This window comes from Oryza sativa, chromosome 1 (genome assembly GCF_034140825.1).
Source record: "Oryza sativa Japonica Group chromosome 1, ASM3414082v1".
In the NCBI taxonomy this organism is placed as follows: domain Eukaryota; kingdom Viridiplantae; phylum Streptophyta; class Magnoliopsida; order Poales; family Poaceae; genus Oryza; species Oryza sativa.
This window is the reverse complement of record NC_089035.1, coordinates 28,311,408-28,332,880: the sequence shown is the minus strand read 5'-3', so window position 1 is coordinate 28,332,880 and position 21,473 is coordinate 28,311,408. Positions and strand designations below refer to the sequence as shown.

General features: G+C 43.1%; 3 protein-coding genes across 6 annotated transcripts; all 3 read right to left on the bottom strand.

Moving 5' to 3' along the window:
• Positions 1–468: 468 nt before the first annotated feature.
• Positions 469–3,386, bottom strand: LOC4325510 (rop guanine nucleotide exchange factor 9). The gene is made up of 7 exons (XM_015779805.3): positions 2,634–3,386; positions 2,419–2,535; positions 2,159–2,313; positions 2,002–2,076; positions 1,630–1,902; positions 1,130–1,441; positions 469–1,028 (listed from the first exon to the last, which is right to left on the bottom strand). The coding sequence occupies exons 1-7, from the start codon at positions 2,989–2,991 to the stop codon at positions 654–656; spliced, it is 1,665 nt and encodes a 554-aa protein (XP_015635291.1). The 5' UTR covers positions 2,992–3,386; the 3' UTR covers positions 469–653.
• A 2,405-nt stretch (positions 3,387–5,791) lies between these two features.
• LOC4325509 (protein MALE DISCOVERER 2) lies at positions 5,792–13,039 on the bottom strand. 3 transcript variants are annotated; one of them, XM_066306930.1, is made up of 13 exons: positions 12,812–13,039; positions 11,666–11,929; positions 11,425–11,557; positions 9,732–9,803; positions 9,089–9,232; positions 8,882–9,004; positions 8,715–8,770; positions 8,237–8,623; positions 7,506–7,696; positions 7,242–7,374; positions 7,003–7,157; positions 6,493–6,684; positions 5,792–6,382 (listed from the first exon to the last, which is right to left on the bottom strand). In XM_066306930.1, the coding sequence occupies exons 2-13, from the start codon at positions 11,760–11,762 to the stop codon at positions 6,122–6,124; spliced, it is 1,944 nt and encodes a 647-aa protein (XP_066163027.1). In that variant the 5' UTR covers positions 11,763–11,929; positions 12,812–13,039; the 3' UTR covers positions 5,792–6,121. The 3 variants fall into 3 exon arrangements, with proteins under 3 accessions (XP_066163027.1, XP_066163028.1, XP_015615853.2); XM_066306931.1 differs by lacking the exon at positions 12,812–13,039 and adding an exon at positions 12,027–12,205; XM_015760367.3 differs by lacking the exon at positions 12,812–13,039 and adding an exon at positions 12,151–12,205.
• Positions 13,040–14,076: 1,037 nt separating this feature from the next.
• LOC4325508 (pentatricopeptide repeat-containing protein At1g30610, chloroplastic) lies at positions 14,077–20,300 on the bottom strand. Of its 2 annotated transcripts, none has more exons than XM_015760350.3 (9): positions 18,684–20,300; positions 17,698–17,889; positions 17,303–17,384; positions 17,033–17,221; positions 16,795–16,908; positions 16,312–16,402; positions 16,083–16,240; positions 15,046–15,471; positions 14,077–14,517 (listed from the first exon to the last, which is right to left on the bottom strand). In XM_015760350.3, exons 1-9 carry the CDS (start codon positions 20,030–20,032, stop codon positions 14,134–14,136), a joined length of 2,985 nt encoding a protein of 994 aa, XP_015615836.1. In that variant the 5' UTR covers positions 20,033–20,300; the 3' UTR covers positions 14,077–14,133. The 2 variants fall into 2 exon arrangements, with proteins under 2 accessions (XP_015615836.1, XP_015615845.1); XM_015760359.3 differs by having other exon boundaries at positions 14,077–14,511.
• Positions 20,301–21,473: the final 1,173 nt, after the last annotated feature.

Sequence of the window (21,473 nt, the reverse complement as noted above, 5' to 3'; positions counted from 1 at the left end):
TTCTCACACATTTGACCATTCGTCTTATTCAAAAATTTTATGCAAATATATAAGATATAAATCACACTTAAAGTACTATGAGTGATAAAACAACTCATAACAAAATAAAGTATAATTACGTAAATTTTTTGAATAAGATGAATGGTTAAACATGTGAGAAAAAGTCAACGGCGTCATCTATTAAAAAAGAAGGTAGTATCAGCGTGCGAAGATGGCAATAAGGAGGCTGTGCGGTTATTTCATTTACAAGGTAAATATGGTGATAAATCTAGGCTTAATGCCTGGGCCATCTTGCCAATTACTTATACTCCGCATAGTTTACAGCAACTGTAGCTTGCATATCTTTGTGTTACTGTTGGTGCGCGCACGTCTGCTTTTGTATTCCGAAGGAAAATATGCTAGTGTGCATTCTGTTATTCAGATACTAGCGGTTTCACATTTTGAATTTCTGATCTATTCATGCAAAAATTTTCCAACCAAAATGAGGCCGTGAAATATGCATACTGATTTCATCTCAACTGAGATGAGCAGATTACACCGCCAAATCGCCAATACAACCCATCCAGCCTCTCTGAAGTTTGAGCTATTTACAGGTGCTCCCCCCGGTAGCACAACCAAGCATGCAGCTGTCTGACCATTTTTTCAGGCTACAGCTACCTATGAGAAAAGCTTTTCAACCCACCCCCCAAATTATCAACTTTCTCAATGTGCAAAAGTTTCTTTGTGACCATGCGGTGGACTTTCCTCAGCCTCGCGCCTTTGTCCTCGTGTTCTTGCTCTTGCCAGTGAATAGAGTTGTTGGTCACTTGTGAATTGGCATCTATGCTGTTCACAGTCTCCTCTTCCTCCAGTGCATTGTCAATGATCTCGGGGATGTCAACTAGACTGGGCCTTCTCCTTGATTTCGTGCGCTTTGGGTCTCTAGCAATGGCATCAGCGTGAAGAACATCCTCGATCCGAGATAAAACTGCAAAGGCTAAGCTCTCAAGAGTCCTGGAGTAGCTCTCCAAGATGGCATACCCAACATCCTGAAGAAAAGAAGTAGCAAATGCAGGTGGCATGAGTATAAGTACTGTAGCAAATCCGAAAAAAGTAACTAAACATGCAGCTATGGTTTTTTTTTTTTGACCTTGTTGTATTGTATCTTGCTGATGTCAAGTGATGACTGAGGAACCCCAGGGAACTGGTGCTTGAGGATGAGTAGGACAGTTTGCGCCCGCTCTTCAAACTGCTCTCGCTTCTCCAAGCTAACACCGGGGCCCCAGGAAAGCTTATTGGAAATTTTCCTCTGCCAAATTACAACGGAGGCCTCAATTCGGTCTTTGAGATCGACGATCTTGTGCTCTGTCGACAAGTCTACAGAACTTAAGAGCTCATTGGGATCGAAATGATCATCAGTTATAATTTTGTATATCGAGTCTCCAAGACTAGACCTTCCATTCTGCAAGAGAAGTAGTCTCGGTTAGATTAGCCTCATAATGTTTTTCAGGAAAACACCGTACTACATTCCAAAATCCAGGAAAAGTTTGTTCAACTCAGCATCAAGCAGAAAATGAACTCACTTCGAGAAAAGATATGCGTAAAGTATGGAAAGGAGTTTTTACAAATATTAATGGTATTATAAGTCACCTTAGGCAGAGTTTCAATGTACTCTCCCGGGATCTCCATCTCTGTAAGAACATCAGCATTGATAGCCATGGCTGCCTTCAGCACCTGCCCTACAAGGTCTTTCTGGTGCAGAATCCATTTTTTCGACGCATCTGGCAGACCCTCGGGAGGGACTCGAACTGTAGGGATCCACCACTTGTCGCCCTGTCTTGGCGCATCGCCCTTTTCACCCTCATCTGCGTCTTTTTTTACGTACCAGAATTCTTGTTCATCTTTGAAATTGTCAAGATACTCCTGCTCCACCGGCAAAAGGACCACCGCAAAGTAATGCTGGTTCAGAAAACTAATGGGGAAAAGATCAATTTGGACATTTGTATATGCTATTATGCTTACAAGGAGCATGGCGTCGAGTTTTCGCAATGCCGGGATATTGATGAGAAGATCTCTGCGCTGCTGGGTACCCATCACCTGGTTGACAACAAGGACGAAAATGAAGCGAATTGCACGATGAAATAGTAATGAGGTTGCAACGATCTTGTGGATGGCCTACCTCCATGCTGGTTCCATCCGTGGACGCCTGTTGCGAAGGGACGAACTCGACGATGTGGTCGGTGACCGACAGCAGCCAGTCGATCTCCTTGTTCCATCGAGCTCTCCGGTCGGCAGACATGGGCTCGAGCCGGCGCTGCTCCCCGAATACCGAAGCTGCAGATTTTGCCACGGTGAAGAACGGGAAAAAAAAACATCATGACAGGCAAGAACACAAGAGATTTGTAGTAGATAGCATGTGATGAGTGGTGTGATACTGACCTGCGAGATTTGTGATGGCGTTGGAGAGAGCAAGAGCGGAGGAGACACCTTTGCCGGTGCCGGACATGTCCTCGCCGAGCAGCAGCTTGGCGAACTTCTCCTTCACCAGATCAATCTCTGCAACAGAGATCGAACGATCGATCAAATCAATGGCGAAACTAAGCGGTTGATCCAAGAAGATTTGAGCAATTGTGATTTTGCATATGGTTGATCACCTGAAGGCGGTCCACTGTCACGGACGTTCTTCGACGATGGCGGCACCACCGGCGGCAGGTGGTCGACGGAGCCGCCCAGCGGCTTGGCCTTGGACCCGTGGCTCCTCGACAGCACCCGCTTCTGCAGCGGCGGCAGTGGCGGGGTCGTCGTCGCGGAGACGGCGGCATCGTCCTCGTCCTCCTCGGCCACGCTGACGCCGCACCACCTGCCGCTGCTGCTTCCCCGTGACGACGACGACGACGGCGGCGGCGGCGACGGAGACGACGACGAGAAGGAAGAGCTGGACGACATGATGAGGCTCCTGATCGGCAGGAACCTGTCCAGGCTGTGTCCGCGCAGCAGGTGCCGCCGCACCATTCGACAGCAGGTCACACGCTCATGAGGAGGCGGGCGATCAGCAGAGGAGGTTGCCTAGCACGGCGCCGCGCGTGGAGGACGTACGATGCGACGCGCTGGCGGTGGTGGTGGCGCTCGACGTGCGACTACGACGGGGGGGTTGAGCTCAATGTCGCGCGCCGGCGAGGCCCGCCGGCGCGCTTGAGGAAGGGAGAGGGGCCTTGGGTTTCCCGGGCCGGCTTAGCTCGTCGACGCGCGCGCGATCGAGGACGGACGCGCGCGCCGAAGGAGTGTGGGGGCTGGGTGGATGGATGGATGGCTGCGTCCTCGCATGGGCGCGAGGTGTTGTGGTGTTTGCGCCCGGAGGGGCGAGCCAAAGTTGGAAACCACACGCACGCAAAAAACGGGGCATGCGCGCGATGGCGCGCCATTGCTGCGGCCAAATATAAGCAACATGCTAATTTTCCTTCCCTCAGATTTAGCTTGGGCATGCGATGCTCGCGCGCGCCTGCCGCCGTGAATTCCACTGGTTCGACATGGAAATGGCTTTGCCGGTCTCGCAAGGCATGCGTTGAGCGTTGTTGGCTTGTTGCGTCGCCGTTGAGTTTGGCTGCGTTGCGGGGGGTAAACGCGTGCATGATCCTGGATGACCGCTGGTGGCCAGGGATGAAAACGGAGCCTATCGAGAAAATTGAATACATTAGGATGGTACAGATACGGATACAATCATACAAATACAAATGTTTTTCCCACATGAATAGTTGAATACAAATATGGTATTAGACTTTCCGACGGATACACATTTTAGAAGTTTAGGTGGATTTCGTGTTCCGAGACATATTTGTTTATGTATTGTGTCTGGTCTTATTCAATCCTTATTTGTATTCGAGATCATTCATATTTATGTCTATATCCCAGCTATTCGTATTTGTTTTCATATCCGGCTAAAAGTACGAAAACCGATGTGATATGAATGCTATCCGCATGTATCCGCTCTATTTTCATCTCTATTGGTGACATGCAGCAGCGGGGGAAGAGGGCAAGAGGAAGTATGGCGAAAGTTCATAAGATGGTGCAATGCAAACTTTGCAATCCCGGCGGACAGTGACAGCATGCTTGCTGACTGGTGGCTTGCAACGCGGCGCCGTTTTAGGACGAGCTACAGGGTGGACTTCGACAACGCCTTTATGTTAATTTGCTAGCTTATTTGGAAGGAACAAAATGCTAGAATTTTTCAGCATGTGTCAAAGATTCCGAAGCAACTAGCCGAGGATATAAAAGAAGAAATTGCGGTGTGGAGGGTAGCTGGGATCTTCTCCCATTTTGGAGAGTAATCGTGTTGTGTATTGTCAGGGTTCTGCCCTACCTTCCCTCTTTCCCCTTTGCTTGTTCACGCTGGGTCTGGGATCTCTCCCGGACTAGCGCGACATTGTAATGTCGTTGTAACATTCTCCTTGTTTTTCTTTCCAATCTTAATGAAATTGGTCGTTGGCCGACCCGGCAAAAAAAAAAAGGGCAAGAGGCAAATCTTCCGAGTGTGGTTTCGTAGCATTACAAATTTATTAGCATATTTGAGTAAAAATAAGAACAAGTGGGATTGATTTGCATCTTGGAGGATCATGAAAAAGAAAAATGCATTAGGTGAGGCTTGCGATTTGTCAGTTAGCTGAAAATGCGAAAAAATATCACTCGAGTTTTAAAATACTAGGATGGCTTTAAGAATCTTGCAACACCCTCTAAGCCCTACATGTCACTTCTCTTATTCCTCACCCCACTGCCCTTGTCACCGCCATCAATGTACCTCTCTGCCTCACCAGCGTGGAAGGCACCAACAATGCCAACAAGGGCCACCATACCGACCTCCTTCCCCCTATCCCTTCTTTCGCCCGAAGCTGAGGCGTGGCAACCTTTCCCGTCTCTAGCGGCTTGCATCGTCGAGATACCAATGTGTCTCCAACTCTCCATCTCCTAACCACTACCCCAACGCTGCATTCCTGCCTCGCCAGTGTGGAAGTTGCCAACAGTGCTAGCAAGGCTCACCGTATCAGCCTACTACCCCTATCATTTCTCCTCTCGAAGCTGAGTGGTGGCAAGGTGCCCCCTCCCGTTATTCTTCCCCATCTCCAGCCACTTGCACCATTATCATGCGCCCGTTGTCCCCACCTTCTAACTAATGACCCGACGTCAGGTGGTCCCTCCTCCATCCTAGTAGCTCTAGTGCGTCGCTAGCGTCTTGTTGTCCGCTCGTCTCCACTACATCCAGTCTTTTACCACTTTGGGCACCCTCTCAAGCTATCCTCGTCACCCCCTATCCACCGCCTCCAACCCCGAAACCTTATTCGAAGGTTCTCTATTATTGTTTGGGGATTGCCATCGCTTAGGCTTGCAGTCGCTAGGTCAATCTGCCATCTCTCCCTCCCTATTCTCTCTTCCTGCCTCCCCCGGTTTAGAGGTGGAAGACAATGGCATTGCCACATTCGTATATATATCAAAGGTGGTGTAGTTAGGTTGTGTATGACACTGATCAGCACATCATATGTTACTGTACTAGTTACTGACGAGCAACTTTTGTTTTTTTATGTATTATTAGTTAACTGTAATGTTGCACAAAAATCATTTGGTGATATATAGTTTCATAATAACTTAGTGGCTTTGTACCTTTTTTAAGTAAGCAATGTTGGTGAAGCTCACCAAATTCACTTTGTAATTATAGGCAATTTTATCGGAACGACAACGAAGCACAACGCATAGTTACAACTTACAAGTGTTTTGCAGAAGCCAGGACACATGGCGAGGAAGTGCCACTCAGAGTCGATAGTGATTGTTCTTTCTTTCTTCAAAAAAATTAAAGAATATTTCCTTAAACCCCATGGTACATTACACAATCACACACATTTCCTGCTTACATAGTTACATTCACCTCTAGGATAACCTGAATCATTCTATTTTCACACCATGTATGTTTAGTATACAGAGAAAAAAAAAAGAAAACAACAAACTCACCAGAAATTTACTGGAGGGGGAGAAAGTACCGCAATGCGGACAGCGAACTCACCAGAAATGCAGAAACGCACAAACGGGGATGTACAAGTTTGCGCACAGAAACTCAGAGTTGCTGTAAGAACCACATCATATTGACACTTTCTTTCTCCTAGGTTGCTTCAACCGAAAGGATCTCAAGCTCTGCCCACCAAAGTGGAGACAGTCTCGGCGTTGCTGCCTCCGGTGAGATTGCTAGAACTTCTCTCAGTCTAGTGGTGACCTCTCGCATGCCTGGTCTCTTCTTCGGGTCGCTTTGGATGCACTCCTGGATTAACTCACAGATGATTTCTAGCTCGTTTTCTTTGTGAGTCTTCAAGGTAGGATCAAGCAAACATGATATATTCCGGTCATCTTTAATGCACTCCATAGCCTGTCACCAGACGGAAAAAAAGAAGAAGCAACATTTGCTTCAAGATCCCATTTTGTGGAAGTTGCAACGACTTTAGTAACTACACTCGATTTATTAATTGTCATCCTTACCAAGTTCGCAAGGGAGCCCTTGTGTTCAGAATATGGAGGCCTTCCTGAGATGATTTCCAGCATGAGTAGACCAAAACTGCACACGTTCCCAGCTGGATCGGCAGACACAGGCTCATGGTGATCAACAATGTCATCGTTCTTGGGCATTTTTCCTTTAGAAATCACTTCTTGCCAAACACTCATGTCTGCTACCTGCGAAAAGGACTCGGTTTAGAGGAAAGCATAAACATGTAGTCTGATATTACAACTAAAGTGTTTGTGCAAACGAACTAGGGAGTACTTCATATTGCTCAATTGTGATGTAGACAAACATTTTATCCAGTTTGCTTTTCCAAACAATGTGACTCTAAATTGAAGGTATAATGTCCAGAAAAATGGTTTAGAAGCTGAAATTCTGATCTTACACTATTTCCTTTTTGTTTTCATATTACTGAAATTTTGGACAATCCTGTGAAGATCTCCACAAACTAGAACAAATACAATTTGAAATTTCCATAAGCATATTTGTACCTTTGCAGCTCCATCCTCAGACAACAATATGGCACTTGAATGTAAGTCAGGATGTGTGATAGAAGGGTTCAGCTCATGCATGTGTTGGATGCAGTATGCTACCCCCATAATTACTCTCATCCTACCATTCCAATCAATATGATCGAATCCCTCAACTGCAAAAAGGAAATAAAACCAATTTAATTTGGCATAAAGAACAAACATTTTAGCAGTGGAATCAGCATTTAACAGGCTTTTACCATGGAGATGCTCATAGAGTGTTCCATTGGGTGCATATTCTAACACCATCATCCTCATAAAAGGATTCTCCTCCTCACAGTACCCAAGCAGGTTGATGAAGTTCTTGTGATTAATTCGTGAGAGCAAATCTATCTATGTGTTCAGAAAAATAAGTTAGAAGAAACAACCTTTTTCCAAACTACCTTTTATTCGTAAACTAGACCAACATTACAAACTTTAGTAGCAGGGTGCTTTTATCCTTACAATAAATAACACTATATTACCTTTTTTCTGAATCTCCCTTCGGAATGCTTCGACCAATCTTTGTTAGTCGCAATAACAGTTGATACAACAGCTATCTCAACGCCACTTGATAAGGTTCCCTTATATACAGTGTAGTGTGGATAGCTTGCGACAATGTTACTGAAGTCCTCACAAGCACCTTCCAGCTCTGAGCGCTGCAACTTTGGTACTCCTGAAGTACAGTAAGGCACCACAATTTGCAACAAATGATAAGAGGCAATTCAACTGGATATTTGACGATCTTTGAAAAGGGAGAGCTCAATGAAGCTAAATATCTGTCCCTCTAAAGTCTAAACTTTGCAGAAATATTAATGATCAAATAATCTCATCTTGAACCATTTTTATATATCTTATATCTCCTATTAACAATTGCTTGATATTATTTCTGCCTTGCACATACTTTTATTTGTAAAGGAGATAAATATCTATGGCCCACAAAAACAGGTGTTGCATTTGTTCAAATATAAACTGACGTTGAAAATTTTACAAAATTAATGAGTTCTGCATCCCAATTATTTAATTTAGCTAATCCATGTTATCCTTTAGAAATAAATGATTAAAAATTAGGTATATCTGAAGAAAAGTAAAACAACAGTAGAAAGCATATGATAGAAAATGCTCTGAAGTTCATATTTGACCATAATAAACAAAATAACAGGATGATTATGCACATTTTTATCCAGACAGATCAGAGAAGAAATAAAATATTTACCTGTCACAAATGCCTTCTGCAGCTGTCCACTGAGCCCAGTCTTCCATGGACCTATTGTCGCCACTGATTTGTTGCGGCATAGCAAAAACATGCATGCTATGCCGATAAACAGCAGAGCGATTGATGAAATCACAATGGCATACAACCATCTCTTAGATCTTTGTGGAGGACCACTGGACATGGGTGGACTACTTGGAGGACTTAGTGGTGGAGGCACCTTGATTTCCTTAAATGCTGAAAATGATCCAGTTCCAGTAGAAGGAACAGAAGCAACAGCTGGAACAGGAGCATTTGCTGAAGCTGCAGCAAGATTGGTATCCTCCAATAGTCTGCGCCGGCTAAGTTGTACAGTTGGATTTCTTGCAGCAAATTGTGAAGAAAGATGAGCTGGTCGAAAGATGAAGGTATGTTATGTACTAGCTAATGTATACAGGGTTCTATGAACAAACTTGAAAAAGATAAGAGCAGGTTAAATTACCAGAAAGATTGTTATTGTCTTTTGTGTTCTCTTCTGATGAAGAATCAGACTCGAATCTACAATGGTTCACATTCACAACTGTTACCATCAACACGCACTGATAATTTGTTTTATAAAAATAAAAAACTGGTATTGACCAGAATGTATATCAATCTAATTCTTCTTACCCATTCTCAGATCTTTGATACACATCGCCCCTCTCATCATAGACGTCAAAATCAATTTCCTGATCAAAATTCCTGTAGGAATTTTGGATGAGAGGCCATTGAAAGTTATTGTTGGAAAGCAACCTGCAGAGCAGTAGAAAATATATCATGGCTATATTACTTGATGTTGGTCAAATTTTGGCAAAGTTAATCAGTCAGACGACCTACAAGTGCTTAATTGATTGCATTTCTGCTATCTCCTGCGGAACTTCACCAGTCAAATTGTTATTGCTTAAATCCAGTATTTCCAGCATTGCAAGATCACTCATTTCCTTCGGTATTGGTCCATCGAACAAGTTGTTGGAGAGTACACTGCAAGTGAGCCAGGTATTGAATTAAAATGTTGTAGAAAACACTCAAATCACATTCAGGAGTAAGATTACAGTGTTACAACTCATTAGCTCTAGTAATTCAAGTAATGGATGCCCCATCAAAAGATTAGCCAAGATCTTATGCTACTGTGTAAACTCCTCAGTTACTCACACAAATGCACAATGTATTCATGTGGCATTTTAGTCTCATTTTTATTTAGCACGGAGTTTAGTTGATATGAACTACACCATTTGATTATGGCCTATTGAAACCAATATTCATTTAATTGGATACATATGCTTCAGATGTCCTTACTGACGGTAATTGACTTATTTAGACACCTGGTTCCTGGAAGACAAACTGAATAAGCTAGTCAAGCATCAACCGATAAAGAATTAATATATTTATCTATAGTAATTTCTCGTTACTAGATCTTAAAGAAATCCAATTCAAAAGATGTCCAATGTATATTCTTTAAAGCAAAGTCAAGATAACTTACAGAGCCCTCAGATGACTAAGACTTCCTAGTTCTGGACCCAAGGTACCTCTTAGTGAGAGATCCTTTAGATTCCTACAGAAAGAGAGTTCATAGTAAGTACAATTCTTAAGATGATAAAGCAACCATTATCCACTCAAAATATGTAGAAACACTGCGGCAATTATAAATGAATCTTATATAGTGAAACACAAGAATCTGAACATGAGTTTTTCTGTAATAGATCATCTTGAGAAGAAAAAATTATTAACCTAGTGAGTCGGAGAATCACCTTAAGGTGTTTTCATGTAAAAATATCAATATTAAGTAGCACTGAAGGGACTACTCCAAAGCTCTATGAGCAGAAAATGATGTCTCTTTTCCTAGTAACTTAAACTTCTGAATGAGATGATTGGTGTATGAAACTCAACCTGTCACACGTCCTGAGGCATTTGATAGCAAATCTTGACATCGAAAGAGTTCAAAGCGCACACAATAGTGCATTTCTGCGTGTGGTGTGAGTGGCAATGTCCGTGTGTGTCTGCCTACCTTGTAATCAGGAAAGAAAAAGGGCTGCTATTGTGCTTGGTTGAAGTACATGTAGAGTATTGAACAAACCTTTTATTTGCTAGACTAATATGTTAGGGATCTAGAACTACGAATGGAAATGTCAGTTTTCCTATTGAATAGTATATAAGCGTGAAGCATGCCAAACAGCATTAGTTTGGCTTTCTTAATGTGCTGCCTAAGAAAAGCTTTCTAGATATGAGCGCTGACACATAAGGATGTTCAATGAACATATGGCCCTACTAAGCAGTCTTATCTAGGCAGATCACAACGTTCAGTTGATGGTGATTATACTTGACCTTCTGCTGAAGTATCAAGCTAACCAATGTTAGCCTCTATTTTGGGCCTCCAATATAATTACAATTTAAAAGAATCAACTAAATTGTTTTAGTCGATAATCTCACTTTATTAGTCAACATCTCCCTGTCACAGAATTGAATGTACCATCTGGCCACTTGTTCACATTGGCTGAGTCAAGAAACCATTTAAATAAACCAAATAATGATATCAACATTATGTTTTAAACTTCCATACAGGCTTCTAAAGGGAAAATTAATTTCTACAGCACATTTTATGGACATTCTGAATACTGTATATGTATCAAAGAAATAAGAATTCAAATCAAAATGGGACGGAATTAATATTGTGTATGATGCTTTGTATTGACTGTTTGGCTGGAAGAGGAGCTGATTGCACCAAGGCCTCCTTTAGAACGCAGGACCATTTTGCACGAATCTAAAGGATTTTCACAAGAATCCGGAGAAATCCCACAGTCCAAAGGAGCCAAGGAGGCTCTGTTACCAAATACAACAAGTCAATCATTGCACATCTAACTTCTCTGGGCTATAAAGTTGATAGATGCTTGTGTTGCCAGAAATTCAACTGAAGCATTGCTGCATTTTCTAACATGTATTCTCAAGTCAAACCGCACATAGATCAGAGGAGAAAAGTAGTGGGGAAGGAACGTCCATTTTAACAATAAATCAACGCAACTCTTCAACAGAATGGTTTTAGTCAAACGGAGGATCATCAAAGAGAGAAAACCTGCTACATTTTGCAACAATGATCCTTGATCGAATGGGTAAACTGCATTTCCAATCAGAATCACTGCACATTCAGAAGAATAAAAAAGGAAGGGCAATGAACTCACAGAATCACCACCCTGCCATCCACGCAGCGGACGCCGTTCCAACTGCAAGGATCGCCATCCCGCTCGCTCCAACCTGCCATGGCGCCATGCGGATCCTCCTCCACCCTCGACTGAAACTTGAGCAGCGCCGACCCTGCAACCACAAGCAACCAAGAAGAGCTCCCAATCAATCACCCACAGACCTAATAATGAACGCAGCCCACAACACCGGCGAGACGCCACCGCCGCCGCCGCCGCTAACCTTCAGTGTTGACCGCCGAGCAGCCATTGACGACGAAATGAAGAACCAGCGCGACGAGCGCGGAGCAACGCAGCAGCGCGTCCACCATCTTCCACATTGCGGCTCGCTCCACGTCACATGATCCTCTTCGCGAGCCTCTTGAGCAGCCTGGAGTGCATGGTCTGATCAGGCGCGAGCAGCAGCAGCAGCAACAGCCATTGCGCCTCTTCCTCCGCGGCGGCGACCTCACTACCCCCTCCTCCTCCTCCTCCTCCTCCTCCTCTCCTGCATGCAGGTGACAGCAGACAAAAAGCTCAGGGACGCCGACAAATAGAGAAACCTTGCATCGCCCCAAAGCAAGGAAGGAGACAGCTTTAGCTACTTTTTCTCTCTGCCTGATTGGCCACCACTGCCTATCTAGCTTACACCGCACGCGATTCGAATCAAGAAACCGAAAAGGAGGATTCGATCGAGAGAAGAAGAGAAGAGAAGGCTGCTCTGCTCACCCGGTGGTTGGGGCAACGGAGGAGGAGATGAGCAGAGAGGAAATGGAGCCCAAACAGCGTTCGTCCGTTCTTGGAGGAACAAGTAGTAGTTGGCGAAATCAAAGAAACGCAACAACACATTGAAATCGATTATAAAATAAAAAAACATCGAAAATTACAAAGAAAAATCACGGTGCAATCTCTCCCATCACCAAGATTGCATTGTTGCTTAAAGAAATAAAAAGCGGGGACGGAATTCCACGGGACAACTGTAGGACAATTCCACGCCGGGAGTACGAAATTCCGGATTAAAGAATTGGATGGGGACACGCGCGGAAGAAGAAGAAGCCCGAGAAGGTCGCTGTCGAGGGGCCTCAGCTTCGCCGGCGACGGATTCGTCGCATTTTAAAAAATCCCTTTCGTGCTCATCATCACACATGGAATTAAAATAGGGTTAATACCCTCCTCCTCCTCACATTGACATTTGTTTAGTGACCAATTGCAATCAGGGGGTCTTAGCGGCGCCAAATGCTTGCACTCGAAAACGATAAACAAAAATAAAACAATCTCTCTTCCATAACGAAGAAGTGGCCAGCAAAACCGGGTCTAAGGCTCTAAGCCTCGATCGATTCATCTAAAGACGAACGAACAGATCGCATTTGGTGGATGGGTAGCTCATTACCGGCGCGCGGTCGGCGTCGCAGCGCCCTCTTCCTTCACGCAGAGGCCCCCCGGCGCGAGGGGGGTTGGGGAAGAGGGCACGGGGAATGGGATGTGGAGGCGGCGGCGGCGGAGGCGGAGGCGGAGGCGGTGGCCGGCGGCGAGGTGGGGGAAGGTGGAGACGTGCGGTGGTGGGGCCCACGAAGGGGACAGGTGGGACGCGCAAAGGAAGGGGAATTTTTTTATTCCTGGTGATTTTTTCCGACGATTTTATTTGATGCCCGGGCCTAGCTGTCCGTCTGTTAGTTTTCCTCTTTTCTTTTTTTTTCTTTTCTGTTTTATTCATCAGTTGCCACTTTGCCAGCTTAATAATAACTTCCTCTTCTGTTGGGGAGACGACGCCGTCGCCGCGCCCACGTCGCGCAGCCGCCTTCGTCGTGCGCGCCATCCTCCTCCTGCTGTCTGATCACCTGTATATATTCTCCAGGAAAAATTTCAAACATCTAACAAAATTAGAGTGTTTTATTTGAAATTCTTACCGAAATCTTATAGTTAATCTTAACATATGTCTAGCCTGACGGAAAATAGAAATATCCACGAAGCTTCAAAAATTTCTTTCTTTATCAAAAGAACAAGAGGGGTACAGAGACACTGCTCATGGAGACTGACACGACGATCAGATGCAACGTTTTCTTCTCCAAAGTTGAGCTAACCTTATCTCGCGCGGTTGGTAGCGCCAATCAGGCGACTGTCGCAAGATGGAGGCTTCAGAGTCCAGACAAGAGGATGGATTCAGACCTGTCCGAACGTGCGAGCAAACAAGTGCCTGGTGTTGGACTACTCGTCAGGCTCGAGAGTTCCCAATCGGCTGCATGCGTAAATTCATTATGCGAGGACATCTATGTGTGTAATTGACCCAGAAATTTTCACACCTGTAGCTCTTCTCCATGTGTTCTTTGGTATACCAGCTGAAAGTATCAAAGTTTTGTCGGAACAACCAAAGAGAACCTAACCAAGCAGCTGACATACTGACATGAGAAAATTGATATCAACATGAGAAACACGGGTAGTGAGTAGCGGAGTAGGTGATGTTTAAAACGAGGCGAAGTGCCATGCATCTCAGGATGACGACCAATTCAGAGTTAGTTACTTCTGCCGATATGCAATCCCAACAAATAACTAGCCCACCAAGCTACATGCATACGATCACTTATCCTCGTAGAATAGTATGATGCAGTGAGCAAACCGATGGATTTGATGATCAAACTTTTTGGAGCACGAACCAAATGACCAATGACCAAACTCTGATTTTCTTTTAGATAATGGCATATTAATATATAGTAGCTATGACGTACAGGGAAGCATCTGCTGATCAGAAGACGCCTTTTCTACAGAGGTGGAAACAGAAAGGAATTCTGTACAGCTACTTATAATATTTTGATACAAAGAATCAGAGTGACCACTTGAGCTTACAAGGTTGTTGAGTTCATGAAGTAGCTTGATAATAATATCCTCCTTCAAGCGATCCCCATTACGGTTCAGCAGATTGAACCAGGACATGGATGAAACATTGCGTATCTTGCTCTCCTGAAAGGTATTGATGCAGGACATCGCCGCCACTGTGTCCCCTTGTCTCAGTTTCAGGCAAAATCTTTCCATTATCATGGGGGCAGGCGGAACTCGGCCATATTGGCACATGTAGTCCCATACATCTTCCAATAACTGCTCCTGAATAGTGAAAGGCAGTAAGGCTAAGAATAGCTACACCAAATAATTAACGAAGCAGTTTAATGGGAAAATGATCATATATCTTGCATTCTATCATTGTCCATAAAATCTGAACTCTAAGCATAGTTCATATTGACAGTAAGCCATAAAATACTGAAGGAATTGGCTCAAATTGTTGCCAAACTGGGGCTAGTACTATTATGCTGTGCTTGTAGTTGAAATTTCCTTTTAAATCTAGTGAGGTTTGTTCTCTCTGAGGGCATAGAAATATAAGCTAAAAGGCCCACATGTATAGATTTCAGAACTACTAAGATCAGTCACCATGCAATCTTATGATCACATACATATGGGGGAAAAACAGCATAATCAAACATCCTCCATTCATTGCAATAACATGACCTATGTTATGAACCAAACATCTTCAACTTCAGATATGAAAGATTATGCACAATGAATATTCTATCCTTATAAGCTACATCTTACGGAGATTCATGGATAGTTAAAGAGTTAGGAATATGAGATAAGCACCTTCCCGTTCCTATATGCATCAAGCACCATACGAAGGTGCCTTCGTTCGTCAAAGTGGTAGCCACTAGATAACATTTTGCGAAATGCATACTCAAAATCATTCCACCTCTTTGCTTCAGCACAGGCCTCCATGAAAATATTGAAAGTAAACTTGTCTGCAATTGCCTTTTGACTCGATTCCACTTTACTCCTTATCCTGCCACTGAGAATATTCTCCAATAGATCTTTTGCATCCTCAAACATTCCATGTTCAGTGTATGACTTCAGCATGATGTTGCATGTTATGTTATTAGGTGAGCAGTATTTGCACATTTCGTCAAATATGTATTTAGCATTTTCCATGCTTCCATTGTCTATACAGGTTTGGATCAGTCCTGTGTAGGTAACAACCAGTGGTTTGTTTGCAACCTTGCAAATCTTCTCGACCTGCATTACAGTTGCCATCAGAAAAAGGTTAAGAGATAAAACAAAGCATCTAGAGGCATGAGACAAGCATAGACAGGTGATGGCGCTTACAGATAGACAAGTTCAAGCTGAGTTCTTATGCCTGGCTGTTTGATAAAGTTTTTTCAGCTTGTTTTACAAAAAGTAAGTTAATTGGATTTGAAGCTCACACCGATAATTATACTGTGGGAACTAAATTCCAGCCTATTGGTTCATCTATCAAAAATATATATGCATATAGTCTCATATACCAACACACAGTGCCTAATTCAACAAGAATATGCTTTTCGCAATTGTGATTATGTATGTTCTATCTAGTGAGAAATCGGGATTAGAGTAAAAGTTATGGTCACGAAAGCAACTAATGACAGTAAAATGCCGATAAATTGTTAAAACCAGCAGAATAACTGCTATCGGTTATTAAAAAAATGAAGAATCAGTTTGCAGCTGAGGTTCTAAGTCCAATATAGAATTATAGATCTACGTTTACTTTTCAAGATGACTATAGGTGGCAAAATGTATTTTCAGTTGCAACAACAGCTACAGCAAGTGTGTCATGTACAAGATATAACTATATTTTTGCAAGTGCAAACCTGGAGAAGTGCCTCTTTGCACCGGCCTCCACTGCAAAGGCACCTAGCAAGGTCATAATAAAGACTGGCAGAACCAACTATTCCACGACTTTCCATACCCTTGACAGCCATGACTGCTTCATCAATCTTCCCTTCTCTCCAAAGAGCATTAATGAGAACTGCAAGCAGCAAGAGATATGAGATATAATATAAAATTTGCCTTCAACTGTTTTCAAACCTTCTTAATTACCTTTATAGTTCAAAGTGCCGGGTATTGACGTTTTCTCCACCTTATTGAAGAACTCGTACACCAAGTTGTACTTGCCACAAACAAGCATTACCTACAGTACCACAAAATTATAACAAAAAATGGATTACGCTGCATAAAGAATTGTGCCAAACATATGAAAAAAAAAATACAATCAATACTACGGAAATCGTATGGAACCAAGTTAAGCAACAGTTTTCCCTAAGACCAACATATGAGCAAAACATTCTATCTGCTGTAGATAGATATAATATGCTTGTCAGAATCCAGGTAAGAGAAACATCGATGCAGAAATGGTCTCTGAAACTGTCATGAGTCATATGTATAGTCCCATGCACGCAGAACACGGTGCAAATTACGTGTTAATTCCATAAAATCATAAAAGATTTGCAGTCGCATTTCTGCATGACCAGCACAGTTGGTTTAGGGGAGGACAGAGAGAATATGTAATCAAGATTACCGTACCTCCATTACAAGACCATATGTTGTATTTGTAGGGCGGATGTTCTTCTCTTTCAACTGTTGCAGAACCCAGAATGCTCCTTCCCATTGCTTTTGTTGCACACAGGCATTCAGAACCTACATAGCAGTAGAGCCAGTTACATTCTACTGAATACTAAATTACCAACAATATTAAACAATCATGTCTCATTGTCATTGGTGCACTCACTTACATAGAACATTTGCTAAAAGTGTCACTCACCGCATTGTACACAATGAGGTCTGGTTCCAACCTAGGATCCCAATTCTGAATAGGACTTAGCTTAAACTTCTTAGGAGGAGAACGCATGCGGTCAATCACATCAAATAGCTCTTTTACAAGACCAGATTGGCCAAGAGTCACAGCAATACAATGATAAGCAGCCATGTCAGGATAAGAAGACAATTGATCCTGCAGATGAAATATAAGGACATCATCTAAATGGAAAGATTAGGTACATCCAAACATAAGACAGATGAGCGCTAGTTATACCAGCATGGTGTAAAATACATTCAATGCCTCAAAAGGTCTTTTTGCCTTCCCAAGAACATCAAGCACTGTTGTATAAATATACCTACAAAACAAATATGTTCTCTCATGAACATCATACGCATTAAATATGATAAGCATTGTAAATCATTTAATGTGATTCTTAAGGACTTACGGGTTACCCAAGAGAAACAAAAAAAGAAACTACAAGATTGAACAAATGAAGAAGCAAACTTATTTCATCACAGACAACTTAGTACACATTATACTCTGCTACATAAACAACAATATAAGTCTATAACAGCGGTAAAAAATGAAATATACATATATAAACTAACACTGCAGCTTTAAGATTCACAATAATATATTAACATATAAATGGGTAACTGTTTCATTACCTGCTCTTGTAGGACTTGAATCTTTCACGGGATTGAAGCCATTCAACAACTTGCAAGACCCGTTTCCAGTTTCCATATCGACCCAGTATTTGAACGACCCTTAGGATAGAGTGGTCAGAGAATTTGATTTTTGCATCATGAATCATTTTGGAGAATTTCCACTCTGGAGTATTTACATCTGTAGCATTCAGCCTTCACAAAATAAATAACCATAAAGAATTAACTAAGACAGCGAAGACTCCATAGGCTCAATGACTTGTCTAGGAAGCAACAAAAAATGTATAGGAAAGCAAGATGCTCATCAACGAATGAAAGTATTTTCTAAGTTCAATCTAGAAGTCCCATTCATGTAATATTGTCTTACATGCATGAAAGAATTCTCCAAGCAAGTAGCATCTAGATAACATGATCACAAAAAAAAAAGTTCACACATAATTTTAGAGTGGGAATTATCGGACAACAGTTTTCATATGCCTGTTCTTGTAACATCTCACTTTCAGGAGCCTGTAAATAAGCAAGTATTGATACAATATATTTGAGCAGCAGTCTTGATAGAAGCCCAGTGTTATTACTCATTATCTATCAAAACGAAATTCATGTCACTGGAAGTACATCATGTAGTTTAATGTGATCAATTAAAAAGAGGTGGTCAGTGTCCTCTTCTATTGGATGTGAACAACGATGGTAAAATTGGTGAATACATGAGTGTTCAAATAGAATCTAGAACGCCCTGAGATTTTCAAACGAAGTAACACTCATGCTAAGGGCTACATATAGGCAACTCCCTCTTGTAAAAAATACTTAATGCCCATCAAACAACCTGCAGCAGAGGCAGTGTCAAGTAGTTTTGATGGGACAGAATACCGTCATGAGTTTTTTTTTTTTCAAATTAGAAGAGGCTATTATGATGAATTTATACAACAGCAAAACCAAGACAACTCAACAAATTCAATACAGGCTGTAAAACCAATCATACAAAGACTTACCGACTAGCCAATTTCTGAATTCTATCTTCCAGTTCCATTTGAAGAACCCGTGGCCTGTTTCTGACATCAGTGAATACCTCAAAAGTCTTGAAAGCAGCTCTATCGTCCAAGTCTATAGCTTTCGCATCTCTCCTAATAAACTTCCCTGTTTGGACATTTTCCCCTCTCTGCATTCGAATTGCTTCAGGTTTTCCACGCTTCAAGCTGACCGTTGGATGACCATCATGCCCAGACGTTGCCTGCCTATTGCCATATCTTTTGCTTACAGTAGCCTTGTTATAATCAATATCACCCTCTCCAAACCTTCCCACTACAACACCTCTCCCTGAATTTTCTGTTGTTTGCTGGTATCTTTGAAATTTATCATCAGCATTGACATCATAGTTGGTAAATTTTCTTTCTCTGGGATATTTGAAATTGTTCTCATATATGCTTCTTGCTGGGCTACTAAAGTTCTCCTTTCCCCTTTTTACCAAAGACTTGGTGTTCTCCAATATAATTCTGCTGTTTGAAGGGCTAGAAATATGGCTTACCATCGAAGTCGACTGTCTTTGCAAACCCTTCCGTGCATTTGACTGAACATGCATGTTTCTCTCTGATTGATGAGCAACCATACTACCTCTAGTATCTTTCATCTTCAACTGCAATGTAAACTGCTTGCGCTCATTTTTATCAACATTACCTTCATCTTCACTAATCTCACCTCGAACAATTCTTCTCTGTACATATTCATCTACCTTTCCCTGTCTTCCCCGACGCTTTTCAACATCACCTGGCTTTTTTTTCTCTACTAACCTAATACTATTGTTCTGAATATCATTATTCGCCATGCTCCTCTCATTCACATCCCCTCTGTTCCTCTGAGATCCCTTTTGCCTATCAAAAGATGTACTCCTTCCATCACCTGACCTCTCGTCCCCTCGCCGAACAACCGGTGCATCGCCATCGCCTGTAAACCTCCTCCTCGAGCTCCTTCCATCCGATTCTGTGCTCTCTAAACTCTTGCTCCTGTCCAACTTCACCGACTCCATGATCTTCACATAGTCGGTGAAAGTCGGGCTAAACGTCAGCTCCTTCTCGACGTGCCGCAACTCGGACGAACCGGGACCAGCCTCGCCGCCAGCCACCGCGCACATAGCACCAAAACCATCCGCTCTCGCGTCAGAAACCCGGCCTCTCCTCGCCAAACCCCAACCAAACGGCGCCACGGAGACCCTCCTCCTCCTCCTCGTCGGAACCACGAACCCGTGGCACGCGCTCGAATCAGGCGCCGAGGCGGGGAGCAAGACCCCGCGCCCCGCCAGGTTGGGAATCAGCCCCACCGTCGCGCTCGGCGGCGGCGCCGCCATCACACACACACACACACCACGAGGTTTCGGCCGCGGCGTGGCTACCACATTCTCCGCCGGCGGAGCAACTCCGAGCGAGGTAAACCCCTTCCCAACCGCAAGAGAAACGCACGGCGAGTGCTGGTCGGAGCGCCGGCGAGGCTCGAGCTGGTGGGTTGCGGGGAGGAAGGAGCGCGAGTACCTGGGGAGTTTGCGCCGCGAGGCCTCCGCGTTATCTCCTCCTCCGCCGGTGCCCGGTGCCGTCGTGGCGCTCCCTCCGGTGGAGCCCACTTTGTGTAGTGTCTAGTGCAGCGAATATATTTCCGCGTACGGGCCGGGCCGGGCCGACAATCTATGCGTTGTTGGGCCTCCAAAGGGTAACTCACCAAGGTGTGGCCGAGCCAAGCCGAAGACAAATTTGGGCTTAGGCTGCTCGTTCACTGAAGAAGATTTATCTCGTTATTCATCAGCGTTCTAAATTACTATATGGTATGTTTTTACAGAAAAAGTTATATAAGAAAGTTACTTTAAAAGATCATACAAATTCAATTTTCTAAGTTAAAATCCTCGCAGACAAATTATAGTTAAATAATTAATACTAAATTAATCACATACTAATCGCTCATCTCATTTTACACATCTTCTCTTTTCCCCTCCCCTTGAACACTCTTAGTTTGGCAAAAATTGACAGGCAGAATGTGCAGGTGCACAAAGAAAAATGCCGCCGACAAGAAAAATACAACATATATACTCCATTTATTTGCAAGCTGATGATTTTAGCCAAACATGAGCAATGGAGCGAAGGCAACCGTAGGTAGTTTGGACTTGAGCCCTAGCCACGTCTCCATAATCATGAATTATCTTAAATTATTATATAATTTTTTGAGAAAATTAATATCCTATTAGTTGAGTTCTACTTTAGCCTCATGCTTTAATAATTTCTAATTTCGTCACTCACAACTGCCAAAATTTGATGTAGCTACCATACCTTTGTCAAATCAAGGAACAGGAACACTGGGATAGTTTCCCCACAAAAAAAAAAAAACACTGGGATAGTTTCATTAGCCTTTTTGTGTGCGTGTGGCAAGCGTAGATAACAATTGGGATGTGGATCATCTGCAGTACTGCTGAAAGCAATAGTAGTGATTTATGTGGGAACCCGAACCCACATGTCAGTCACTCTTACTGCATTAGTAGTACTACGGACAATCTCCACTGTAACAATTGGCATGAAAACAAACAGCCCACATGTTTTGAGATCTTTTCCTTTCAGCTACTCTCCTCTTCCAACAAAGTGGTCGCCGCTCGGCGGGTCTTGCTCGTGCAATTGATGAAGCTCTCTCTATCTCGCAGGTACAGCTTATGGCCCATGCCTTTAATTGTCACTTCGAAGAAAAAAAATTTACTTCTAACTCGATTGAGGAGCATCTCCTCATTAGCAGGCTCATTAGCAGGTAGGAGT

Bases quoted from the DNA above. Each gene is read 5' to 3' on its own strand.
- LOC4325510 (XM_015779805.3), bottom strand. From the start codon at position 2,991: ATGGTGCGGCGGCACCTGCTGCGCGGACACAGCCTGGACAGGTTCCTG. The intron at 2,314-2,418 runs GTCAGTATCACA...CAAAATCTGCAG, and splicing joins CGCCATCACAAATCTCGCAG to CTTCGGTATTCGGGGAGCAG. The intron at 1,029-1,129 runs GTCAAAAAAAAA...TCTTTTCTTCAG, and splicing joins GCAAGATACAATACAACAAG to GATGTTGGGTATGCCATCTT.
- LOC4325509 (XM_066306930.1), bottom strand. From the start codon at position 11,762: ATGTGGAAGATGGTGGACGCGCTGCTGCGTTGCTCCGCGCTCGTCGCG. The intron at 7,375-7,505 runs GTAATATAGTGT...CTGAACACATAG, and splicing joins AAGGGAGATTCAGAAAAAAG to ATAGATTTGCTCTCACGAAT. The intron at 6,383-6,492 runs GTAAGGATGACA...GTCTGGTGACAG, and splicing joins AGGGCTCCCTTGCGAACTTG to GCTATGGAGTGCATTAAAGA.
- LOC4325508 (XM_015760350.3), bottom strand. From the start codon at position 20,032: ATGGCGGCGCCGCCGCCGAGCGCGACGGTGGGGCTGATTCCCAACCTG. The intron at 16,403-16,794 runs GTACGGTAATCT...GTGGTACTGTAG, and splicing joins CATATGGTCTTGTAATGGAG to GTAATGCTTGTTTGTGGCAA. The intron at 14,518-15,045 runs GTGCTTATCTCA...TTCACTATTCAG, and splicing joins ATGCATATAGGAACGGGAAG to GAGCAGTTATTGGAAGATGT.